The sequence below is a fragment of the Fistularia commersonii genome, chromosome 16 (genome assembly GCF_037954325.1).
Source record: "Fistularia commersonii isolate RoL2024-O1a breed Wild chromosome 16, RoL_Fcom_v1.0, whole genome shotgun sequence".
Lineage (NCBI taxonomy): Eukaryota > Metazoa > Chordata > Actinopteri > Syngnathiformes > Fistulariidae > Fistularia > Fistularia commersonii.
In genome coordinates, this window is record NC_141299.1 from 13,755,827 (window position 1) to 13,782,983 (window position 27,157).

At 38.9% G+C, this 27,157-nt stretch overlaps 1 protein-coding gene across 1 annotated transcript; it reads left to right on the forward strand.

The window, feature by feature from the left end:
- Positions 1-1,776: 1,776 nt before the first annotated feature.
- On the forward strand, positions 1,777-26,782 carry ankrd13c (ankyrin repeat domain 13C). Its single transcript, XM_086162533.1, has 13 exons — positions 1,777-2,451; positions 3,722-3,763; positions 8,609-8,713; positions 15,888-15,973; positions 17,223-17,268; positions 18,346-18,412; positions 19,347-19,491; positions 20,052-20,183; positions 20,804-20,965; positions 23,505-23,584; positions 23,890-23,988; positions 24,387-24,487; positions 24,576-26,782. The coding sequence occupies exons 1-13, from the start codon at positions 2,076-2,078 to the stop codon at positions 24,704-24,706; spliced, it is 1,572 nt and encodes a 523-aa protein (XP_086018659.1). The 5' UTR covers positions 1,777-2,075; the 3' UTR covers positions 24,707-26,782.
- Positions 26,783-27,157: the final 375 nt, after the last annotated feature.

The following is a 27,157-nucleotide window of genomic DNA, read 5'->3' on the forward strand; positions in this document are numbered from 1 at the left end:
AAAAAAGTCCACTTGCCACGACAAGATTTGACAACCATGTTTGATCATTCCAAACCCTTTCTCTTCTTTCTTTCCTGCATGGAGAGATGTGGATTAACCTCAGACTCCAGGCTCTATCATATACCAGGGCTAATATTTCAGTAATTTTATCCCTAGATTAAAAATAAAATATTGACTCCGTCCCCCCATGAGGCCTTAGCACAACAGAGACAAATAACAACACGGAATTGTGTTTACAATTCAAACACACACACACACAAACACGCGCACACACACAAGCACACACATGCGCACATGCACACATTTGTGTGATTACCTAGTTGCCCACTTGAGGCCGCTGCTTGTTTCATTCACATGTAAATATAATCAAGCCTTCTGAACCTGGGGTTCTTGAAAGAACACTCATATAGTAAATGTTTATGAATTTATTTAAACTGCACAGGACCATAGGAATGTCAACAATAACAAATCACTCAACTGCTGTACATTGTACAGTTTTGCTCTATCATTCAGTTTATTTTTTTAATGAGCTGAAGGAGGTACAGGCCCAACTGAGCCAGAACCACCAGATTAGCACACAGCCACGGCCAGACAGTGAGGCTACTAAATGTTCACAATAACTGTGAAATAGGTCTCAATAATAAATACAATAACTCTCAGGACATTGATGCCATATGCCCCTTTTTTGCATTTTCTTTTCTTTTCTTCTTATTCTTGCACTTCATAGGGGAACTATGTCAGTGGGGTTGAAAGTTTGTTGAAATAGATGTTGTAATAGGGGATATAGCTGTCAGTATACAATATGTCTAATAGCAGAAGTTTTTGGCTACCACTCAAATATTTGAATACCTGTAGGATAATTTTGTTGGAAATAGACATCTTTTTCTCCAATGTTTAATAACTGTTCATATATGTGCAAACCCTGAGTGTGGTAGCCAGCCAGTTTGATTTGCATCAGTGTACAGAAAACTGGAGAGTAGCGCATATCCAGGTAAATAGCCATGAAGTTTAGAAAAAGATCCATCCTTTTTATTCACAACATGAATAAATATTCCAAAATGTGGGCAACTTTAATTGTATTTATTGATGAATGGTTTTTGCTTGTGTTTTTGCTAATGTTGCTTAATGGGCTGGCATTTTCAATAGGTATTTCATGAACTTTCACTACATTATTTTACAAAAATACCATTATTCCAATCTTATGAGATTTTAATTTTAGGAAATTCTTTGTACACTATATTTATTTTGTTTACATTTCAAAACGTGGCATTTTCTACCTTTATAATTTAGTTGTCAAGAAATAGATGGGCCTTCATGGTGGGAAATATATCATAAAGAATGATGAAATCCATTAGTGTACAGTGTTGAGGGTGAAGTTTAAATGGGGGGCTTTAGCTTTGGTGGAGTTCATTGGTATTTAGTATTTTTTAAACAGTGTAAGTGATGAAAGGCAAACAGAATTTTTACGTTGTCCACCTCCCCCAAAGGAGAAAATAAAATTGATTCTATCCAACCCCCCTCCCCCCACATGTCATCGCATGAAGCTCTATTCTTAACTGCATCATGAGCGAGCAACAGTTAAACAACTAGTTTTATGAGTTAACTTAATTAAATAATGAGCATCCGATTGACTACGTGCAAAAAAATAACACTTTGAGAAATACAATGTAGAGGATAAAAACTACAGTGGACATCTTTGTTTTGAAGTGGAGCATCATCGACGACCGTTAATAACCTTTCCGTAACTCTCGCGATATTAGGAAGCGGAAGACACCATCCCAGTCCATTTCACTCCGCGAAAGGCTTTCATATTATTAAGCAGTACAACTTGGGAAGCAGAAGGGAAATAAATAGATATTTTCCCCGTGGCTTATACACGGATAGAGGACTGCGCGTTGTCCGCTTTCGAGTGATAATTATGGTTTTGTTGCTTCGGTGAAGGACTAACTGTTTTCATGTTGTACAATTTACTGTGTTTGCGCGAAGACTTGCTAAGGGCGAATCGCATCAGTTCGCCCAGAGGGTCATCGTCAGCGACGACACCCTCTGCTCTGTTCCCGTCAACTGAGTAGAAAATGACCGGAGAAAAGATCCGCTCCCTGCGGAAGGATCACAGGCCAAGCAAGGACGAGGATTTACTCGAACCGGACGAAGAGGCTGCAACCGGGACGTTCACCTCTTCCAAGGCGAGCAGCAAGAGCAGGGCGAGTAAAATCTTCAGCAATCACAAGTTGATCAAGTCGGCGTCCACACAGCAGCAAAACCAGCAGTCGCAGATCAATGCCAACACGAACACACTACCAACGTCGGAAGTCATCGATGACAATAACAAAAACCCCATCATTCGAACCGGGCTGGACTTCCCGGTACACGAATGCGTTTTTAAAGGAGATGTACGACGCCTTTCTTCGCTCATAAGGACTCAGAATATCGCTCGGAAAGACGTCCATGGTCAGTATACTACCGGTTACTTGACGCGCCCCGAAGGGAGGATCCCCTGAACCGCCATGGTTTAGGGATTTCAAGGTCCACGCTTAGTTTAAGCTAAAAGGGCCACCACTCCACGGCCTTCACGCCGAGTTAGATTAGTCATCTTGGAAAAAAAACCCAACGTACTTTTATATAAAGAGTTCCGTGTTCGTATTTTCAGATCATTTGCATACGCCCAGCTATTTCATTTGATTTCATCACAATCACCTGTTCAGGTGGGTCCTAGGAGGAGGAGGGGGGGGAAGGGAAGTAGGTCATGTGTCAAGAGAACCTGTCAGAAGTTTGGAACTCCCCAGAAAGGTAGAGCCAGTTTTGCAGGAAAAAGCCAATTTGCGCAAAAAGTTTATTATCCTGTCCATCTGTTGAAACGGAAGACAATCCATGCTATTATTGAAGCATGGTATTATTGAGCATCCCCCAACAGTTCTGATATGCTTGAACATTTATGTTGGCCTTGTAGTCAGTTCAAGTCAGTAAAGTTTTTGATTTTATTTTGATTGTGTGCTCATGGATTTGCTATTTACTGGCCACAGTGTGTGTATTCCAAGTTTCCAGTTTGTGTTCATTTTGAGGTTCATTCATGTAAATATTATTCTATGTTTGATAGTTTTAACTCATTCAAGTTGGTCATCTCAGAATTGGGTAGGTCATTTTGCACTATGATGGAACTGTATGGAAGAGAGACTTGGTCGATTTAACAAGTGACTAGCAGATCAAAAACTGTATTGGCAAAGTCCTACTTGTTAATTCTTTCTTTTCTTCCTTTCATTTTTTTTCTTTTCCACTTGACAACAATAATGTGACCATTAAGGGGGCTTGCAGATCTTGTGTTAATACAGTACTTTCATTCACATGAGGGGTGCAGCCACACAAAGCATTCCTGCTCTAAAATAGATGAATTAATGCCTGAAGGAAATTACTGGTTGGTTTCCTTTTGAGGTTTTCTCAGTTGCTTAGTAAGCGTAGTTCACATCATGGTAAGAAAACCCTTTGCTTATGCACACCTAACCCCTAAGGACTAATTCCATGAACTCATGGATAATGGTCTATTTGTATCGCTTGTCCTGGTAGAAAACAGATCAGGCATGGATTTGCCATGTGATTAATACATTTGTGTATTATGCCACCAAATTTGAATGGTCTTATGCACAATACGCCCATGGACAAATGCATTCCTAACTCTTATTATATTACACGGCTTCCTATAAATGTACTCTTTCTCTATTTTCAGGTAACACACCATTGCACCTTGCTGTCATGATGGGACACAAAGGTGAGTTATGTTAAAAACACACTTTGTACTCCCTTTCTGTTTTTCTTGCTTATTGAGCTTTCAAAGTGATTCTCCATGTATGTTCCCTCCCCATTTTTGCATATTGGTTTGTTTAGGAGGGCCATGTAGAAAAAATACTTTCTAACGATTGAGATTCTATACTTAATGAAATTTGATTCTACCAGAAGCTTAAAGTAGTTTTCAGTCATATTCTCTTCCAGAGGTTAGAATACAATTTTCATAGCTATATTAGTTTTATTTGAGACAGTGGTGCAAAAGAAGGAGCGCAAAGATTGTTATCTGTCTATTACTATAATTCAATACTCAAACATGTATTTATGTAGTCTGTCTTGGAATAAAATTTAGTTTGAAGTGAATAGTGAACATGATATCAAACATACAAAGATGTTGTTTGTTTTTTTTTTGTCCTAGGGGCTTCACTGAAAGTATGTACATGAAATATTAATTCAAATCCACTTTAGATTTCACAGCAGACCAAAGAACATGCTTGTGAAAAATTCATCCCCCTCACTGAGCGAATAAAATCATATATATCATAACATCTTTCACTTGCCACCTATGGATTTGATTGTACATTTTGAAAAGTTTTATACCAATTGGTGAAAGAAGAAGTTGAAATTGCCAACATGTTATGTGGAGGGTGAAGTGCCAAAGTAAATTGGTGGATGGGACACTGGGCTTGATTTTAATAACGAGTTTGTCTATCTCATGCTCGAGCCGCTGCTTCGTCCTCCAGGGATACTCAGGCTAGACAGACCGAAGACATGAGATCATAGTTTGGGTGGGGCTGCCCTCTTATTATTGAAAAGACAACGTTCTTTGTTTGTCATGTCTGTGGAGGTTTTTAGTCATCCAGGTCATGGTGAATTTTTGTCAAATCTTCTTCTCGTGGCAACTGAACTTGAATTTCTTGACATGAAGACGTTTTACCGCTCATCTGAGAGGCTTCTTCATTTCTAATGACCCGTGGGGAGTTTCAGAATATGTTTTTTTTTTTTTTTTTGTTTGTCCATTTGCCTCCTTCGAAAGTTACGTACTGACTAGATTACAAACATTGAAAATGATGTACTGTATGAAGATTGTCGGTCGTGGGGTAAATTATGCCGTTTAAACTAACACCTGTGACTATCAACACTCACAGAATTGTGATTTTTTTTTTTTTAGTTTGACAGTACTACTTAAATCTCCAGTTCACAAATGTTGCAGAGACAAAAGTATGCATGGCCAAAAATTGAACTAATAGATTTGTGATTTCCTTAATTTACTCTCTCATATATATATATATATATATATATATATGTATATAAGTAATAATCTATATTGCTGGCTCTTGTTGCAATGCTCTTGCAACCTTTCTGTTGGCTTTGTGAAAAGGCATTTGCAGAAAAGTTGAAAATCATGACGTGGACTGTGACAAGTGGATGTCAAAAAACTCAAGATTTAATAAATCAAATGCACATTATATCAAGGGTTGATTTTAAGAAGTAACAAACATGTCATGCCTGTTCCCACCACCACCAAGAAGATACAGTCATAAATTAAATAAAAATAGCATCTGAAAAAAAAGACCTGGAGCAATGTATTAAGAGCCAATGAGTCAGTCTGGCCAGTATTCTTTCTTTTAGCGCGCAAGCAAATTGTCAGGTCCACACATTTTCCTTATTTCAGAGCTTCACAGCAATGCTTAAAATACATAGGATAACACAGCGGCACAATTCCATTCTTCAGATGTTGTCTGACTTGTTTGCTAAGTATGTTATCAAAGGCTTTGAGTTGAACCAAAGTCCTGTAGTTGATGCACTCTGCCTGGGTGGCTCCATTAACTGCCAAAGAGCGTTCGCAAGCGGCGTAGCGCTGCCTCTCCACACAGTCTAGCAGTAGACTGGCATTCGATGTCCCCACCCAGCTTTGCCTCCATCATTTTTCAGTTTGTTTTGGACTTGTTTGTAGTGCAGCTGCTGCACATTCAGTCAACCCAGATACCCATAGGGAGCCAAACTTCATGATAGCACATCAGAGTGGTTTGACAGCAAAAGGTTATATAGCCAAATGTTAACTTAGTGAGAAATTCATTTTAATTTGTCTTTTTTCTCAAATGTATTTGAAAGAATACACACTAGAACACTAATTCCTATTAGCTGAAGCCTAGATGTCTCATCTGCAAAACATTTTCCCATTTTGTTAATGGCAATGTTGTGTGTATTGTTCTTGTTGAATAAATCATAAAGATGAAGAATATGTTTACACTGCATACAATTTCATCATATTTAAATGGTGTAGACCTGAAAACATAGAACACATACAGATTTGTAAATACTTAGCACTGATGCAGTGGTGATATAAACTATCTAGATATATAAAACTTACAACATCCTCATTAAAACCAGAAGCTTACAGATTTTGCAGTTTAGGACTTGGAGAGGTAGCTGTTAACCTCATGGTGATGTTGTATATCTGGTGAACGTTTAATATCATCACAAAATTTTGATCTGATAATGCAATATCATTGAAATCTTTCAAGATGTGGGTGAGGCTGACGTCAAGACAGTGACACTATTGTACTTGACCTTCAGGATTCTTATCAGCTGTAACATCTTCAAGCACAGGCAGGGAGGGGTTAACCCACTCACACAGAGGTTTGCTTTTTTACTTGCTGATGTCAGGCTCTTTGTGTGGCAGCTGCAGTCATCCATATAACTGGTGCCATTGCAGCCTCTTTATTCAATTATAGCATGCAATAAGGGGCATATTACTCAGTCTGAAGTGGTTAGCATTTGGACACATTCAGGGTTCAACCAAGCAGATCACATCAAGCATAATATGACTCAAGTTTTATTCAAAGGAGTAGAGTCAAATATAAAACAAAAAATAATAGTTAAGGAGATTTTGCAATGCTAAAATGACATTTAGGTAGAAATACTGCCAGTTGTATTTTTTTATACATTTAAATACAAAGGGTTTTTTTTAATAACTCTATCATAAAAAATGTATGAAAACCTGTCCTCTTTCTCATCAATAAACCATGGTGTCGAAGTAGATCGCTGGGTTGTTACTGATTTTACAGTAATGTTTTCATGTGTTATCTGTTTCCCATGTAATATGTATTTAAGACTGCAAGTTCACCCGGTTTACAAACCTGTTATGGCAGCCATGGGATTATCCAAACGTGAGAACAATAACCAGTTTGGATTTGTTCACATGACCAGTTACATTAACTTATTGAAAGACAGGCACTATTCAAAGCACCCATGCGTCTTTTGTCTGTTTTAATACCCGTGAAACTTGATTCGTAAAAAAGCTTGTCGAACTGTGATGGATTCCAAGTTTCTGTTCCAAAAATTGAAAGGCCTGTTTTGCACTCAGTAGCACACCAGCAGCTCTACTAAGCCAATACTTCGTATTCTGCCAGTTTACTGCCCACAGGACTGGGGCTTCTGTGGGGTTGTGTCCGAGCTGCACAGATGCCAGCATTATAATGATTGATGTCACGATTAAACTGACAGATGAGCTGGAACAATAGGCTTCATATTTGGCAGGTTGTACTTTAACAGACTGACTAGAGAGTGAAGGGATTTCATTCTGCATTTACTGCTGAGCTCATCTTTGAGAGCGGATTAGACCTTTTGGCTGTATTCATATCAGTGGAGTATGATCGCAGCATTGAGGGTTAATGTAAGCATATGACTCCTGTGAAGTTACATATTTTTGTCTTGGTGGTCACTCCTTTTTTCACACTTCAGATTTGCAGGCTTATATAACTTGAGGTCCCCTATGGCTCTTCAGTTGATTCATCAGTTGCCATCACAATCATATATGCAGTCTGTATGAAAACATATATGCAGTCTGTATGAAAACAGGATTGGATTTAAATAATTGGTTTATGTAATACTCTTGAGTTGATATTGAATCTCGGTCCTATATTTTAGTTCTGATATAGCCAATCTCTGTTATTATAATCACAGAACTCAATGGGAAGCAGAGAAATACATATAACAAGCTGAAGGATCTTAGTAATATGGGTAGTGTAAGCAATGCTTGTAAAGAGAAGATTTAAAAAATACCCAAAACGAGTTGTTGAAATTTCTTTGGAGGTTGTCAGTCATCCGGGTCATGGTTAATCCTTGTCAAATCTTGTCATGGCGACTTGATTTCTTCTCCAAAGATGTTTCACCTCTCATCTGAGAATCTTGCGATATGAACTGAATGAAGTGCTCCAATGTATTTCTTTAAACCTACTAGCAATATATAGATACAATTATCTGAAGTATGATATGGTATTGTAGATTTTTTTTGGAAGAATTTGAAATTTGACTCAAATATATCCAAAAAATAAAATGACTGTTTGCTAGTAAAAAGCTCTAAGATATTTTTAATGTGAAATGAAAATGTCTTTCTATAGCTTCTACACCCCCCCATCTGAATGCTATGCCGATATTTTGGTATATGTCAACTTAGTTTTCGTCATTATAGCCTCTACCTTGTAGGGTAGTTTATGTAACTTCTTTTGATCAATGACAGTATGTGCTTGGTATTTTGTATTTTGTGTTGTAATGAAACTGTTTTTTAAATTGTTTTTAATTTACTTTTAAAAACCCTCTATCAATCTTCTGTATTCTCTAAAGACCTGTTTGCACCTTTTTAATGAATAATTTTCATGCAAAAAGTCAGGAGGACCAATGCTAAGTTGTTATTGAGTCAGTTGTTAACTTCTTGTCTTTTCAACTACCTACTTGATGATGATGATGGTCATTGTTACAGCTTGAAAAACTATGTAAATAGATTATAATTGTGCTTGATTTGCTTGTATGTTTGTTCCTTTCACAGAGTGTGCCCATTTGTTGTTGGCCCACAATGCACCAGTGAAGGTGAAGAATGCTCAGGGATGGAGTCCACTAGCAGAGGCTATTAGTTATGGAGACCGACAGATGAGTGAGTGTCTGTAATTTAATTGACTTTAAATGCTGTCTAATGCATCCCAACAAATGGGATTGTTTAGCAAAGATATTTAACACTCATAATGTTGTTTGACTTGGGTTTCAGTTGGGATTTCTTTTTAGTGGGAAAAGCAGAAAGATCTGATCAACAAATACTTCTTTCTGTACAATACCTCCATGCTTCCCTGCAAGGCTGTGATGCTGACCTGTTTCTTTTGTCCATATGAGAGTTGGGACATTCCTCACGGCCCTCTGGCTTTTGTGCCCAAAGTGAAAAACCAATTCGTTACACGCTTTTCTTGAAGCTTGTCTGCTGATTATGCTTGAGCCTCTAACACATCCGTTTCTGCCTTTGAAATTGTGTTTTTCTTTCAAAGGGATGTTGTGTTACTGTTATATGTTTCAGACTTCAATGAATATGTACATATGGTGCAGGCAATAGAGATGATGAAGAAGTGATAGGCAGGTTTCAGAATCAGAAAAACTTTATTTGTCCCAAAGGGGCGATTGAGGGGAGCATGGGGGAGCAGCATCAAAGTTGTGAACATGTGAACATCAAGAGCTAGATTAAGAAAAAAATTAAAAAGAAAAAAAAGGGAATTCATATATATATATAAATATTACTCGATGCAAATTGTTGGTACAAACATGTTTTAGTCCGTTGGAGAAAAATGTCTGCTGCAGCGTAAGTTGAGGCGAAAGGGGAGACGTTTGAGATGAGGAGGAGATGGGGAAGGTGTAAAGAGGAATATATAGAAAAGATAATTCACAAAAAATTAAGGTTAGAAAAACATAAGCTAAAAAATGTAGAGGACCAAAAAAACTTGAAAAAGGTACTCTGTGCGCTAGGCGGTTCCCACACCAGCAGAGAGCCGGAACTGGAAAACCAAAAAGGTTTGGTATCCAGGAACACATTGGGATGGATGGTGGTAGACTTTACAAATATGGTGGAAATGGCTGTAGTGAATACTTTTTTCAAGAAAATGCAGGAACACGGAGTAACTTGGAGTGAAGGTAGGCGCATCCAGGTTGACTACATCTTGTATAGACGATGTAATCTGAATGAAATGACTGCAAAGTAGTGGATGGTGAGTGTAGCCAGACAACATAGGATGGTGGTTTTTATAATGAATGTGGTGACTAGTAAGATAAAGAGGACAAAGGCAAAGCAGAGGAAGTGGTAGAAGCCTAAAGGGGAGGAGTGTTGTTTGGTTTTCAAGGAGAAGTTGAGAAAGGCTCTTAATGGTCAGGGAGAACTTCCAGATGACTGGACACCTACAGCTAATGTGATCAGGGAGACAGGTCGGAGACTACTTCGTGTTTTGTCTGGAAAGAAAGTACCGGTAGATAAGAAGGCATGGTGGTAGAATGAGGAAATGCAGGAGTATATACAGAGAACAAGGTCAGCAAAGAAGTGGGATACTGAGGGGACTGAAGAGAACAGACAGGAGTAAGGGAGATGTAGCGCAAAGTAAAGGTAGAAGTAGCAAAAGGCCGGATGATGACTTGTATGCTTGGTTGGACAGTAAGGAGGGAGAGAATGATTTGCACAGGTTGGCAAAACAGAGAGATAGAGATGGAAAGGATGAACAGCAGGTTCGGGTGATTAAGGATAGAGGGAGATGTATTGACAGATGGTAGAAGAGTAATGGAAGGAGTACTTTGAAGAGTTGATGAATGAGGAAAATGAAACAGCGGAGGATAGAAGAGTTGACTGTTGTGGTCCACAAAGTAGCAGAAATTAGTAAAGGTGAAGTGAGGAAAGTATTGAAGAGGATGAAGAGTGGAAAGGCAGTTGGTCCTGGTGGTATAACTGTGGAGTAATGGAAGTGTCCAGGAGAGGCAGCGGTAGAGTTTATGGTTAGATTATTCAAAAGGATGGGGATAAAGTGTCATGCCTAGAAAGAGTACCGGTACTGGAAATTCTGGACTATAGAGTGCACTTGTGTATAGGCAGCGCCTACTAATTTTCAAAAGGAAAAAAGAAATCATACATAAATAAGCCACACTTGTCTATGAGCCACAGGTGTCCCCGTTGAAACATGAGATATTAACGCAGCAAGATGTTACAGGAAAGATTTTTTTGAAAACTTTTAATTAGATTAGATGGTAACATCTACAACGACTACATAACGCAAATGCTTTTTTTCAGAACAGATGCTGAACTTACTTGCAGCAGCTCTTTTTCCTTCTTCCAGAGCCAGACTGATCGCTTTCAACTTGAATACCACATCAAATGCATTTCTGCGCATCTTTTTCATGATGGGGATGTGTGCAAAAAGTGCAAAATGGCTGATCATAAGAATTATTGTAAATCTGAGTGGGTTTGCTGAAACACTGTGACAGTGTTGGCGGAAGGAAGCTGTGTAATTACCCTATAAAAATCCATAAATAAGCCGCATTGTTGTAAAAGCCGCAGTTCTCAAAGCGTGAATTAAAGTAGCAGCTTATATGCCGGAATTTATTGTACTTCAGATGCAGTATTTGCTTTGAGACTGCGGGTAGAGAAGTGCAGAGATCAGAGGGAGCTGCATTGTCCCTTTGAAGACCAAGAAAAAGCATCCGACAGGATGCTGAGAGATGAACTTGGGTATTATAAGAGGAAGTCTGGAGTGACAGAGAAGCATGTTAGACTGAAGGACATGTATGCATGTATGCATGAACAGAGAAGTTCAAACTCGAGGTTGGGCTACATCAGGGATCAGGAATCTCCATGGACCATGATGTTTGCAAATAACTTTGTAATCTGTTGTGAGAACAAGGAACAGTTGGAAGAAAATCTAGAGAGGTGGAGGTATGCTCTGGAAAACAGTGAAATTAAGGTAAGTCTGACTATGATGCTACAGGGAGTGGAGATAAAGAAGTTGAAGGGTTTTAAGTACTTAGGGTCAACAGTCCAGAGCAATGGAGAGCGCAGAAAAGAGGGTAAGAAATGCGTTCAAGCAGGTTGGGATGGGTGGAGAATAGTGTCAGGGGTACTATGTGATAGATGAATATCTGCCAGAATGAAAGGAAAGGTGTGTAAGACAGTTTTGAGACCATTGATGCTGAATGGTTTGGTGTGGCATTGAAGAAAATAAAGGAAGCAGAGCTGGAGGCAACAGAGATGAAGATATTGAGGTTTTCTCTGGGAATCATGAGGATGAATAGGTAACATGTTTTAGAGATAAGGCCCGATTGAAATTGTTCGGTCATGTACAAAAGAGGGGTGGTGAATATGTTTGTAGAATGATGCTGGAGTTGGAGCTGCAAGCAAGGAGGTCTCAAAGGAGGACCAAAGAGAAGATTTATGGATGTAGTGAAAGAGGACATGAGGTGAGTTGGTGTAAAAAAGAGGATACTGAAAATAGGGTTAGATGGAGAAGGTTGAGTGGGTGTTACTGGTATTTGTACATTGCTCCTATTCATTCACTGCCTTCACACCAAGACCATGCAGACAAATTGATGAAAACCAGCTGAAATGAAACCAACCACTGACTGATGACCATTAGTATCAACAGGGCTGACCACCATGCTGAGACTTTTCATTTAGAGATACATTGACATTGAAAATTTTCCGACAGCAGTAAGTAGACAAGCATTGATCTCTAGGTCGATGGCTTCATATCTGAACATCTCAAAGATATATGGACAAGCGCAGTTTATAAATTCAACATGAAAAGAGTTACCACAAAAAAGAAGGAAAACAATCAATAACTAGTATCCCATAGTATTGTAATAGAAATGGCCTAACACATTAGTGGTCTCTTGTTGCTGAAACCAACAAGTATATCGAGTTTATTTCAATACACAGTAACTACTGTGTCTTATGATCAAACTCATATTTTCATAGTTTTTATTTTATTATTTTCTGCAGAAAAGGCTGCAGGGAATGTGGAAACGTCTTCATTTGAATTTCCAGTATTAACTATAACACATGGCCTTACATTTCAAATGTTCCTTTAGAAATGGAAAAACTAATTTGGGTCGAAAATAAAATTGCGTCTGGAAAACTCTTTTCATTGAGATCTAGGTTTGAATGTATTTACACAAGGTTAGGAGCCAAACGAAGAGTGACTCAGAGACCTCGCTAGGACAGTATTATTGCAAAGGACAACCTTACCAGGACTCTACTTGCTTCTGAGCCGGGGCGGGCAGAGGAGTTTGCAGCCTATTGGCTGTGGCTTTTTATGTCTGCTGATTAAAGAGATCAGACAAGTGCATTACGTCTGTAAGCTGATACAGGTGATCAGCAGATAGGTATTAGGAGGCAAGAAGGAGCAAAGCTTTGTCACAGTGTTAGAGAAAAAAAAACTGGTCCAATGAGAACGTCTGGTTATGTTATTTAACCCCTCCTACCTCAGTGAGTTTTTTTAAGGTCAGGGTGCCTGTTGTGTCAGAAAATGGTTGCAGCTGCACCCTGTGTCACAAGCAAGCTTCTCTATGTTTAGAATATTACTATGTTGCCGTAAAGAATACTGTAGAAGAAAGCTTATGAAATACAAATTATATGCCTACGTAATAATTGTGAATGATTGTGTTTATTGTCAATTACTCAGGAGCTGAGACAGCATCTATCAGAGGTCGAAGGGAGTCACAGTCTGTTTGTTTTATAAGGTTATTACAGTAAATGTAAATTGTTTTACTATGGGTCTCAAATAAAAAAAAAAAATCACATTACGTCTAAATGTTTCAAGACCGTTTCCAATCGCCACACCAAGCCATTTCTTTTGAATAGCAAACCTGCATGTTTCATTTTTTTTTTTCTAGCCAGACTACATTTTTTAGTATGTACCATGGTTTAATCAGGTTTCATGCATTTGCTGTCTTGAGTTTCCACTTTTTTCCCCCATACAAAATGGAGGCAAAAAGGCAGCGATAGATTTTGTCATGTGTTTGTTCATCAGGAGAGATTTTTGTTCCCTCACAGCTGTGCTGTTAACTTCAGGAGCTGTTAAGACAACCACAGTTGGGTTGCTGCTTTTCTTGTGAGAGTCAGGCAGTAATGGTCTAATGGATTTAGACTGGTTGCTGTTGTTGAGAAGCTCAGTTTGGAAATGAAAAAGGTTTAGCCAGCTAGATTTTTTTTCAAGCTAGTATGAAAAGTTTATTATTATTTATTATCTTTTCCTGCCTTTTTATTTGGGTCATAGCCAATGATTGGAAGTTGTGTATTTGCATCTTCATCCTTTTTTTTTTATCTTTTACACATTTTCCCAAAAATGGTAACTTCAATATCAAATTAACCATATTCGTTTTAAATGTTTCGATCTCCTCAATAATAGATATGTTAATGGTTATGTAGAGCCCCTTATTTAGGCCTCTGTATGCTGTCAGCCTTGACCAACCCGGCAGAGGGACACTTTCCCTCTCTGCCGAGCGACTACCAGCTGCAGCACACCTAGGTCAATATTGAATTTTCTCATAGTGATGCCCGGAGCATTTTTATGGAGTAATCATTAAATAGTGGCAGTGTGCCACAACTTTCTCACAGCTTTGTCCAATCTTTGTCTTCTGTAATGAGCTTTGGGGGATGAAATTGCTGATTAGACTCCTTATTGATTTTCCAAGTGTCCTAATCAGAAAGTGAGCTTGGTTTTACCATAGATGCTGTATTGTATCTGTAATGGTCTTCCAGTCCGTATTGTCTGGGTGGTCTGCTGGCAGATAGCTGGATTGTTCGGTTTTCTCTGTCCTGCTGGGATGCAGCACGTATCAAGAGGAGCCCCATCCAGAGCATGTCTACAGTCATTAGCCAGTTGCTCCACACACACCCCAACCTGACATTGTGTCTGTCAAAGTGTGTGTGTGTGTGTGTGTGTGTGTGTGTGTGTGTGTGTGTGTGTGTGTGTGTGTGTGTGTGTGTGTGTGTGTGTGTGTGTGTGTGTGTGTGTGTGTGTGTGTGTGTGTGTGTGTGTGTGTGTGTGTGTGTGTGTGTGTGTGTGTGTGTTACATGCCATTGTTGCTTTCCATTGTGCCACCTGCTGGGCAGCAGAATGTAGACAATATGACACCATTTGGACTTAAGCAAGCATGAGAGCTTGTTAGACTAATGATGTTGCCATATGTGCTGTTTTTTTTTATTTTTTTTATTCCGACTGTCTCCTGCTGCTTGAATTGCAGGGATGCATTAGATAATCATAAGCCAAATATGTTCCCTTTATTAGTTTCCATCCACTCATTGTTCTGTTCTTTTCTATCTTGGTGTCATCGAAGCGCCACAGATCTGCCCCTTGTTAATAAGTCTCTCAAGTCTTAGCTGTACAAAAGAGTATCTTCAGAATGGCTTTGTCTGCTTGTTAATGTCACAGTCATGACAAAATGTTTCTCCCCGGGTCATTGAGGAGTTCAAATACATAGCTCACTTGCAGGCAGGGCTGTATCTCAACACCTTTGCTGTCAAGCTCCACCATGTTGATTCTTGCAAGTTGTTGTGTTGGGATTACTCTGTTGTTGCTTATTGAAGCAACAGGAAGTTGATGTACTGTGTATCTTAATCAAGTGTCACTGTAAACTTTGTGTTCAATTAGTAATTGAGGAAACTGCATATAGTAATGCTTTGTACTCTACTAAAATTACCTTTTGTTTGGAGGGGGCTACTGGTCTATCTACTTCAAAGTTAGCATACAATCCGTTGGGTTTTTTTCAGCAACACTATCATTGTTTTCGCCTGCTGATTATCACTCCATTATTTACTCCCCTGTACTTACCACAATGTGGAGAAATACTGAAAACCTAAATAAGGGAATGGTTGGCTCAGGTCATCGGCCAGTTGCCAACAGTGTCCTTTTGCTATCTGGTGGCGAGCTCGGTTTCATTCACCTTACAGTCCGTTACTTCTCAGTTCACGTGAACTCAAGGTTGAAGCAAATCACTGTTCAATGGGTCAAAGGTCAAGGAACTTAAATAAAAGGGTTGGGTGTTCAGGGCAATTGTCTGAAGGTTGTATATGTTTATAGAACTTATTATAAAGTAAAATGCTTATTTTTTAAACTATAAAACACACTTAATACAGTTTCTGCCTGTAAATTGCATTTTGACTCAATATAACCATTTAGCCATGTTAGTTGCCTGTTCCCTGACGGCAGTTTACTTTGTGAATTCTGTACACTCCAGAATCATTTTTGATTTATTTTGGGGAAAAAACAAACACAAACAATTATTTATTTTCTATTCTCTGCGCACTTCAGTTACAGCACTGCTAAGAAAACTTAAGCAGCAATCCAGAGAGAGTGTGGAAGACAAAAGACCCAAGCTGCTGAATGCTTTGAGAGAGGTATGAATACTAACTCATGTGTCTGCTTTGTAAAGCCGAAATTCTGACCCTGTCGGTTTGTTTAATTGTTTTTTTGCTAGTGTTCATCATCTTCAAGTGTGCGTTTCTCCTTCCTTCCAATTTATGACCTCTTATGTACCCTTGTTTCTGGACGATATCATAGTGAACTGAGCTGTCTTTATACTCTATCTTCCCCTTGCAATTTGGGTTAAAATTCAAACCAAGGAATACATAACCTATGTTGTCATAACTTTTTAAAAAATGATTTTGTTATTTTTCTTTTCTTGATAGTAGCTCCAGTTTGTCCAAAACAGACCAGTTTGTTAGCCTGGTATCTATGGGGAATAAGTCATTTTGACCTATAACCAGTCATATTAATGGCAATCTATGATGAAAAGTCAAAAAGGGGAAGAATGAAAGTTATACCCTTTATGAAGTACCATTAAAGTTCACCAAATAAGTCTAACCTCAGCAAAACTAGGGCCCTAGGTCCACTTAAGTTATGAAATTCATCCGTCTTTTAAAAAAAAAAGTCTTCTGCGGTCACTAATAGAAAATATTGTATCCTACCAACATCACTCAACATAAATGGTTGTGATTGTTCTGGCATTTTGAAACCCCATTTGAACTTGATGATTTGTGAACTGGGCAAGATACATCTATTTGTATGATCATTATGTCATTTCAGGTCAGGTCAGCTGTGCACAAACCGCATCCCACAATCACTTTTAAGAAGCAGAACGGCAATTACAGTACCAAAAGGCATGACCTATTGAAAACCTAGTATTTGATTAAAGAAGTATATTGAAATCAGCCTGGTTTCAAAGCAGAAAGAAACTAAGTTTATGATGCTTAATGCAACTTGTTTAACATTCAGATGAGACTGAGTCTAATGTGGCATGATATGTTCTTTTGGTATGATGACACTGGGATAGCAGGGATTATGTTTCTGCGTCATCATCCTTTACTGATTATACAGCTCAAAGAACAATTTAGTCCTCATGATTGTGATATCATAGGGATGACCTGAGACAAGAAGTGGTGTTGATGAGTTCAGTACAGTCTGTCTGGAGATAAGCCTGCTTTATATGTAATGGTACATTTATGATTTCACCAAGTTTCACAGTTCACACTGGTTAAGGATTTCTAAATAGGTTGAAATAAAGGGATTATTATGACATCATGTCAATCACAAGTTTCTATTAATTTTAAATGTAACCCTCTAAGTTTTTCCTTTATTTGATCGCAGCTTGGAGACTTCTACTTGGAACTTCACTGGGATTTCCAAAGTTGGGGTGAGTCAAGTTTCTTCACTTGACATTCTGCAACAACGAAGCCAGAAATATATTTTTGCTCCACAGATATTGTTATTTTGCAAAGTAATGTTTATCCTTTTTTTTTCTCACAGTGATTAAAAAAGAATGTCTTATTTACAAAAATGTATAACGCTATTTGACACTTTCATTCTTGTTCGTCTGTGACGTAACTGATGTCCACTGAAGCCGTTGACTGGAAAGTATTCCACCTGCTGGACCTCAACTGTCAATCTGAATATTGATAGGGTTTCTATTAGAAAACTGAAGAATACTTAAGGCAATTTATGACAGTGGCAGAACAGAATATGCACACAATCTTGTTTTTACATTTGGTAACACCAGATCACTCATTCAATGCGGATAAAACATTAACAACAGTTCTGGTGTAGAAGCATCTGCTTAGTCTGCACAAGTACGGTCTCAGAATGACTTAGGCCTGACCTCTGTGCACTCAATGTATCTATTTGAACTGCTGACTGAAAGCCAAAGAGGACACACTGAATATCACCTGGATGCAAAATTTGAATGTATTTTTACAAGGTAATGATATTGAAAAGTATTATCTGTTGCTTTACTAACTGAGATCTCTGATTTGTTTGCTTAGAAAAGAATCTGGTCTATACCAACACAGACTTGTGGATGGGTACTCACATCAGAGGGATTTTTGGCTCGAAGCCCTTTCAGGCCTGTTAATACCCCCAGTGGTTTTCAAGCTGGAGTATAACATATTTTAATAATAGTCTTCAGTGTGTGAATATGACCCATAATTAAACATCTGAAGCAGTTGTTTATTTAGGAAAGTGCTATGTTGATGTAGTGCATGCATCATACGTTTAAAATCTCAAGTTTATGTGTACATTGTGTCCAAGGGTGCAGCAGCAAAGGAAGTTTTTGCATTCAAACTTAATGGGGGCTGTTGGTCATAAAATATTTAGTCACAAGACTGAATTACCGCATCTATATGGACTGTCCGTGCTTCAGCACTCTACGTATGGGTTCTAAAAGTAGGTTCTTGCAAGATGTTTGATCAAAAGTCCTTATCTCTTCATTTTACAGTGCCTCTACTCTCAAGAATTCTGCCTTCCGATGATTGTAAGATCTACAAGCAGGGCATCAACATCAGGTGAGTCTGGCCAAAATGCATTTAAAAATGTGATAAAACAATAATGTTACTACCATGGATATTTTCGAGTTAGCTAAAGTAAAACAAAATTACACAATAAAACGTTTTTTTTCACATTGACGTAAGTAATGGTTACTTTGGCATTTAGTGCTCCTTGACCGTTTTGTTCCGTGCGAATTCCTCCAAAATAATTTACTTCATGAAAAGCTAAACAGCGTAGCAAGTATTAGTTCTTTACCTCTCTTCAAATACAGTGTAGTTAAGGAGGGTTGTTGTGGCTTAAGCCATTTACTTAATGTGCCAGCAGAATTTTAGCACACTGTAATATTTTGACAGGCAGTCCCAGTAGCAGTCATCCAAGTGGATTTGTTCCATGGCTTTGGAGGCAAAAAGCTGCTTTTAGGCTGAGATAAAGCCAAATATGCTCACACAGCCACTGACTCTAAAACTACTACTGATGCTTTTTTTTTTTTTTTTTTTTTTTTTCCCCTAAGCTTTCTGGTGCTTTGATTTTCTCACCGTGTTCCCTGCTCTCATTTGCTCCTTGCCTCAAGGGGGTGAAGACCCGTTAAACTACACTCATTTGGAGAAAGAATGCATTCACAATGCAATTTCATATACATTGTCGAATTATAGTGTGTGCGCCCTGGCAAAGTTTCTTGTTTTTTTTGTCAGGTTTTTGGGCTGATTGTCTATTTTCTTTCTTTGATTTTATTAAAAAAGAATAGAAAGCTCTCTGACAACAGCACATCCTTTTGAAACCACAGTATATAGGTAAAGGGTGTTGATATCCAGCCCAATTGTCTTTCACTTTCCAGTTTTGAATGTGCCACTGTTTCCCTTCATTTCAGCTCTTTACATTACACAATGGGATGATTATTTGCTCAAGTAGTTTTACACGCCATTGCAAGCCTTTCTCTTCTTTTGTTGTTAGACTGGACACTACTTTGATAGACTTCATGGATATGAAGTGTCAGCGTGGTGACCTAAGTTTCATCTTCAATGGCAACGCTATTCCTTCTGAATCCTTTGTCGTTCTGGACAATGAACAAAAAGTCTATCAGCGGATCCACCATGAGGTGGGTGAGACACAAACCGACAGCTGAACTTTAATATGAAGAATTGACATTTCGCTGTTCTGTCACAGTGATTAATATTTTAAATGACTAGTATCACTCAATCATTATTATTTATGCAGGATTAAAAATTCTGATTCCTGCGTCGTCATGGTTTCCCAGTAAACCACATGCACCTCAGCGAGGCTTAACATTACTGAAGGCAATTAAAAAAGCCTCTTGGTGTGTTATACATAGCAATGTGAATTTGATCTAGTGGTAATTGAAAGGTAAACTAATGGGATTTGCTCATTACTTGCAGCCCACCTCTGGGTGTTGACATTTTAGTGGAACCTTAGAAGTCTGTTTAGATTATCTATTCATGTGAACCATTTGTGCGACACAAAGTTAATCTTCTCAAATACGGTCTCCAATCTTAAAGCACTGTAGGCTTTTACTGGCATCATCTGTGTGCTCGTCAGCCTTTCTAAATTGCATGAAAATAAAGAGAGGGTATGCAGGGCACTGTTTTAACCTCATACCAGTGTCAGTGCTGTTTGGAATCGTGCGAGTCGTGTTCTCAGGAGTCAGAGATGGAGACAGAAGAGGAAGTGGACATTCTGATGAGCAGTGACGTATACTCAGCCACACTTTCCACCAAGTCCATCACCTTCTCTAGGGCACAAACTGGTTGGCTGTTCAGAGAAGACAAGACGGTTGGTGTCTGTTGTTTTAGCCTGTTCTAACAATTTTTTTTAGAAATCCTTCCTGTGGTTACACAGATTTATTGGCATGTGAAATTCTTGGGATTCCAGACAGGGGATATCTAAACATTTTATTAATTCTCAGATGGAAGTAGAAAACACAAGGTGTTTGTCTGGCTGTAGTGTTAGATCTTTTTGTAATGGGTGTTGATTTTATTTTATTTTTTGATAATTAATACAAATAACTAACAAGCTAATACGTCTACAGCTTAAATAGGGGACATTCATTTATATTTTATCATACATGATATCCTGGCTTGCACATTTTGTGATTTCATTGGGAATAAAAGATCTTGATAGGTGCTCTCTAACTAGCTTTAGTCTCCAATATTGCATCAGCCCATTACTTGATAATCCCTGTGAGGTTACAGTTTTGAGTCAAATCAATGTTCTGTTCTACTAGTAATAATAATAATAATACATGGGATTTTTATAGCGCTTTTCGTGACACTCAAAGACGCTTCACAAGTGAAAACAGAAAGAACAGAACACTAGTACACTATCTGTTTAAAATACTTTGCCGAAGAAATGCATGACTCAGGAGCAGAATGATTTAGGTGTTCTGTCTCCAGGAGCGTGTCGGAAACTTTTTGGCAGATTTCTACTCTGTGAACGGCTTGGTGCTGGAGTCCAGGAAAAGGCGGGAGCATCTGACCGAAGAGGACATACTGAGGAACAAAGCCATCATGGAGAGTCTGAGCAAAGGAGGGAACCTCATAGAGCAAAACTTTGAGGTATGTCATCAGAAAGATAGTTTGTTGCTTTGTGCTGTTGTGCTTAAATGGGCCTATAGTGTATTTGCTCATTCATCTTTTTGGAATTTTACTTTTAAAAAAAAAAACAACAACACATGATTAACCATGAAAAGAGAGACGCTCATAGTTGGATCAGAATATTAATACTCAACTTTTATCACTCCAAACTTAAGAGTTAGCATACTTTTTTTTAGCTTCAGACTATTTTAAGCAGACTGTGACTAGTGACCTACCACAGCACCACAAAACCACAACATCTCTTCCACAGAAATGTGTGAATGAAGTGTGGTCATTTTCAATCACCTGAGACAGTCTAACATTCTGAGCCTTTAACCTTCCAGCAAATACTAATATGCCTGCCCCTTGGTGGTATTTTTCCAGGTTCACTTTTACTCTGTTTCTCACATCCTCCTATTTTGAAGTTAACTGTTTCAGTGACAATTTTGTACAGCCTCCACGTGGTTGTCCTCTCTGGTGTGGTAGAGCTCAGCTTCTCCAACTCTTTTACCCGTTCTTCTTTGGATGTGACCACGAAGGGATCATCGTTGGTTTTCTTTACCTGAAGTTTTCACTTAGTAGCTCATCTTTGGGTCTTTGGGGGCCAAGTTTCTGATCGTTCTCTGGGTCTTGGTGGCCGGTTTCGAGACGGTAGCTTTGATGCTCCCCAGTCCTCTCTCTTGTCTCACTTGTTATTCTTTATGTACATTGGAAGGGTGCTGTACATGGGATGAAACTGTCTATAAATTTTGAGGCGCTTCTTTGTGGGTTCTGCCGTCTTTTATAGCCAACTTTAATGAGAACAGGGAATGTGATGACTAGTAAGAGTTACATGTTGATCCCTTGGAACCAGCTTGTCACAGCCTAACTTATTCTTTAAGTAAGGGGCTGCGGCTTGCTTACTTAATTATTCCCCCTCGTTGTTTCCATCTGGTGGCGAGATCCCAAAGTATTTGTAGCTGTCCTGAGGATTTGAATCGAACATCCATGAATTTTCATAGGAATTTGATTCAAATTGACAGTAGAATCCTCTTTATTCTCATAACAATCGATGATCTATCCAATTTCCCGTCACCCATTACACCTAACGGACACCGAACATTTCTAATCTCTCGATGCTGCCACCCGGTGGTGACAGCCCCACCCCGCCCACACCAGCCCGACGCCACGGTACGTTCCAGAGTTTTCTTAGCAAGCCCTTGTCACAGAGCTAAGCATAAAGCCGAGCCCAGACTGATCACAATGGCTCTAAACAGTCATTGGATGCCTTCCTGCTGTGTCGCTGTCTGTTTTTTGTCATCTCTCCCCTGTTCTTTGTGGCTGCCTTTGTCTCTTCAGTGCCCCCTGTTGTCTGGCACTCTATTTACCGTCATTTCACTCAATTAGATCTTTCTATTATTGAGATGTGCTGCTGTTGCGTAAACGGTTTCTGTTTCAACCCCGTCGAGGGACACGAAGGGGGAAAATAACCCATCTCTCTGACAAGACAGGGGAGAGCTGGCCAGGGCTGTGCCTCTGGAGAGCAGGGAAGCGTTGTGGGGGGGACTTTGAAACTGGGCTCGACACTATTGATCACAAAGATGAAGCCTTAAACCCCTGGTGCCACAGAATGTTGGAGGGGCGGGACCGGCATACCAGCAGATCAGGGCCTCTGTGGGCTGTGTGTACTCTGTCCTCTGTGTACTCAGCGTCGATAACCGCCGTGTGTAGAAAACACCAAAACATATTTGTCCAGGTTTTACTTGGAAGCTGAAGGAAGGCACTGCCACAATTTGCACGAAACACCATGTCGCATTACACTCAAATGTGCCTTCTACAGTATTATTTTCCTGCTCTAGTTGCATTTTGAAACTGCGGCTTACACAAGATGTATGTCTGGTATGAATCCAAGTTTTAGACTTCATTGCTGCAACTAGTCGGGAGCTTGTTTTAGAGGAAGCAAAATGGAAAACAGCCCAGCTGGATTTCTCAGCCGGCCAGAGCAGTTGTCCATCTAAAAATAAACAGACTCTGAACGATGACGCCATCTCTTTGCCACAGTGAAAGATACTGTTCATAAAAGTGTATTTCAAACACTTCTGTATTGCCGAGGGTGGGAACACTACGGCAAACAAACCTAGGAACACCAACGGCAAACATCGTTAAGAGATATTCAGATGAATGTAGAATTACATCACACTGCATGAAAATTTCATCAGGTAAAATGTTTGTTGAAATGAATCTACATGGTCGTGTTTGGTTATGTATTGGTGCCCTCTAGTAGCCTGAGTGCTGCATTTCAATTTTCTGCGCAAGTTAGGATTTGGACTAAATTGAAAGAATTTCAAACAATGTTATGCAAGAGGTTTACTTTTCTAAGGATATGAAATAAAGAGTAAATATCAATTCTCTCAATTCAAAACCTTTGACGTTGTTTTGTTTTGTTTCCCAACTGTGTCTATGGAATCCTCTTGTTTTTTTTTTTGTATTTTTTGAGCTCCAACCTATTTGTTTTCCCCCCTTCTCTGCCTCTGCCCCTCAGCCGACAAGGAGACAATCTCTGACTCCCCCGTCACCCAACACGATATCATGGGAGGAATACATCTCTGCTGACAATGGAAAGTGGGTGTCTTTCTTCTATCACATCTGCATTTCATAGAATTATTGTGAAGCCCCAGTTGAAATGAGTCACACAGTTGGGACAAAGTAATTTTGCATGGGATGTTGTTTTTGCAGTTTGCCATCTCACTTGTTTAATTGATCAAATGACCATTTCAAGAAAGACTATTAAAGTCTGTGAGCAAAGCAAAGCGCATGTATTTGCTTAATAGTAAATCTCAAAGAAACCGCAAAAAAAAAACCTTTTTTTTTTTCATCCCTCAGCAGAGTGCAGCGTTCTCATAGGTTGTTGTCTTATCTTCCCTCAGAGCTCCGCATCTCGGGAGAGAGCTGGTCTGCAAAGAAAGCAAGAAAAACTTCAAAGCTACAATAGCCATGAGTCAAGACTTCCCACTGGGCATTGAATCGTGAGTTGAAGCTTTAACATGGGCGCAAAAGCCGCCGAATGTACTTTTTTCTGTTTGATGTCTGGAAAGGTAATAATGGAGCCAAGTACCTGATTTATGTCAATGGAAATAAGCTATTAGCAAAAAAGTTTGCATTATGGGATCATGTCACATTGCATATAATGCATGTCCATTTGATATTTTTGTTTTGAAAAGCTTGTAAAAAGATGACATGGTAAAGGTTTTTGCATCATAATCCTGTCGTTTATGTTTATGTTAAAAAAGTCAGTTATCTATCTCAGTATGAAGCAAATGAAATCATACTGTCTTTAAATAAGTATTTGAACTCCCACACCATAAAGCAATAAAACTCCTTATATCCTGCAGTGTAACAGGGTGCTGGTTCTGCTTTCCCTCAGGTTGCTGAATGTCCTGGAGGTGATCGCACCCTTCAAGCACTTTAATAAACTCAGGGAGTTTGTTCAGATGAAGCTCCCCCCCGGCTTTCCTGTCAAACTTGGTAAGCAAACCCACATAGAAAGAAAAATCCATCTTAAGCTCAATTAAACGTGGCAAATTAACCCCAACTCGCTCATTCCTTCCCGCAGACATCCCAGTCTTTCCTACAATTACAGCCACTGTGACGTTTCAGGAGTTTCGCTACGATGAATTTGACGTGTCCATTTTTACCATTCCCAATGATTACAAAGAAGACCCCAGCCGCTTCCCTGACCTTTAACCTCCGACTGAAAATCCAGCTGGAAGCAAGTGAAAAACAACCCTTTTTTTTTTTTTTTTTTTTTTTTTTTGAATGAAAACAGTGAGAAAAGAACAATTTTTAAAACATGTGACCCTGTCAGATCCAGAGTACAGACACTACCAAAATGATCAGAAACAAGGGATGTGACCGAGTGTGACTATGAGTTTGACAACTCTTTAAACAAAGACAGTGAAGTGCGATGGTGCAGGTACTCAGTCCAGCTGATCTGCTAGGTCACATCAGCATGCTGAATGGGCATTAGCGTTATATGAGTGACAGCGGTCCAGGTTCCACTTTTTGGGCCCGTGACAGCAGGAACACCAACCACTTCTGATCATAATGTGTATTTAAGTATGTAAGTAATGTTTATAAAGGGATTGTGTAACTGACCTGTAGTAAACACTGATATAACTGTGACATGTTGAGGAGGGATTCCATTAAAAAGCCTTTTTTAGGTTCTATCCTGTTTAGTCCGACTTTAAAAAGCAGTCCTTAGGTGCAAAAATCACCTTTTTGTGTTGTCACATTTTAAGGGATGACTTGTAAAAGATTGAACAATTTAGATACACTTTGTCTCACCTTGCCATTCCACTCTGTTCCTCCAGATGTGGCGATGAAACATTGTAGTGCAAAGGAAACCCTCCGTATTTATTAAAGATGGGGATATTAGATTGCTATTACATCTGAACGCTATTGTGTTTCATGTCGAGGCAGGGAATGTTCCAGAGTTAAGTAAAGAGCACATATTTCTAGTGCTGAATTGACTTGAGGAGATGGACTCTAGGGGAGTGTTAAAGGGTAAAGCTGGGAACTGGAGAGTTTTTATCTGCAGATTTTAATGAGAAAAATGGCAGGGGTGTAAATATACAGTTGACACTTTGATGCAAGCGACGATGCAACGCTGGCCGTTTGTTACATGCACAATACTTTTAACTAGAATTTAGAAAACCAAAAACTCCTCAGTCACATGAACATTATGAAAACCCATGTTTTACTCTTGATCTGAAAGCCCCAATTGACTGGATATTTTGATTAATCTTTCAGGACCGAAATGTATATTGTTTTAATCATAATACTATCAAAGTGTTTTGTTTTTTTACACCCATGGAAACATTTATTTCCTTCTTAGCTCTTTTTTTATTTTAAAAGTCTGTGTCCTGTTCATATGGAGAGGGAAATATGACGTACTGGCTTATTAAAGTCTGGAAAAAAAATCCAATCAGTGGGCTGTAACATTGTACATAATCAAATAGGCACCTGTTTGCCATGTTCTTCAATGTGTTTCATTCCTTGAATAGAGTTAAATATTCCCTTTTATGCACTTAACACCGTTGTACTACTACGGCAAATTCACTGAACTAAAATCAGTTTTGGTCAAGTGAATTTTTCTACTTTTATTGATAAACAACCTGGAAAAAAAATTGTTTTCTTTGAATCCCACTTTTAACTTCATATTTCAAAACACTACAACTGTGTGTGTGTGTTTGTAAAAAAGAATTTTAACAGGCATGAAGCAACATCACTGAATCAGTGTGTGCTCTCAAGATCCACCACAGGAGTTTGTAATACTCGACCTTTAGTGCTGCATTTGAAATGATCTTTTTACTATGAGGCAGAGCTGTAACTCCGCGTATTCAGATGGTACCGCCTCGTCTCTTTGGCTTCAAGTGTCTGCGAGTACAAGATGCTATGTTTCTTATTTCACCTTTGTAAACAGAAACACGGTACAGTCTTACGTTGCGGAGCCAGCCGGGGATCGTCCAGTGGATGTCAGGGAATGAATGATTGAAACATTCAGGCCGGGCCCTTTTCCCTTGCATATAGTATGCATATTTGTTTTATGAAGAAATGATTTTGTCTTTTTTTTTCCCTTTTGTCCTGATGAGCTGATACTGTATTCTACAAAACAATGAGTTATGCATTTTATGTAGCGTCAACCTTGAGTTAATCCAAGAGGTAATTGGTTTGTCACATGGTGGGAGTTGCTATTTTTGTACATATACCAGTGTTGTTTTTTAAAGAAAATATATATATATATATATATATACACCTTAATCCTCCTGTACTTTTTGTCTCCGTACACCCAACTGTACCTAACCTGCCTTCTTCAGACCTGGTCTTGAAATGATGTCCACTGTGAAAAATGGAGAAAGTACAAAGGCTCCTGAAAGATTACCCGCTGTTGACATCAGAAGCCTGTACCATGAAGGATTTGTAAGCTAGTTTGTCAATATCATTTTTGAAAAGTGACATGTTTTTTTTCCCCACTCTTCTGCAACATGCAATATTACTGCGAACAGTTAAATGAAGTTGCATTACATGGCATTACATTCTTTGAGTTCTAAAGATGAAATTACATAGGGACCAATTTGGGCAGTGAATAGGAACCCTTTTGCTTACTAAATGGCAGTCGGTTATAACTGACATAAA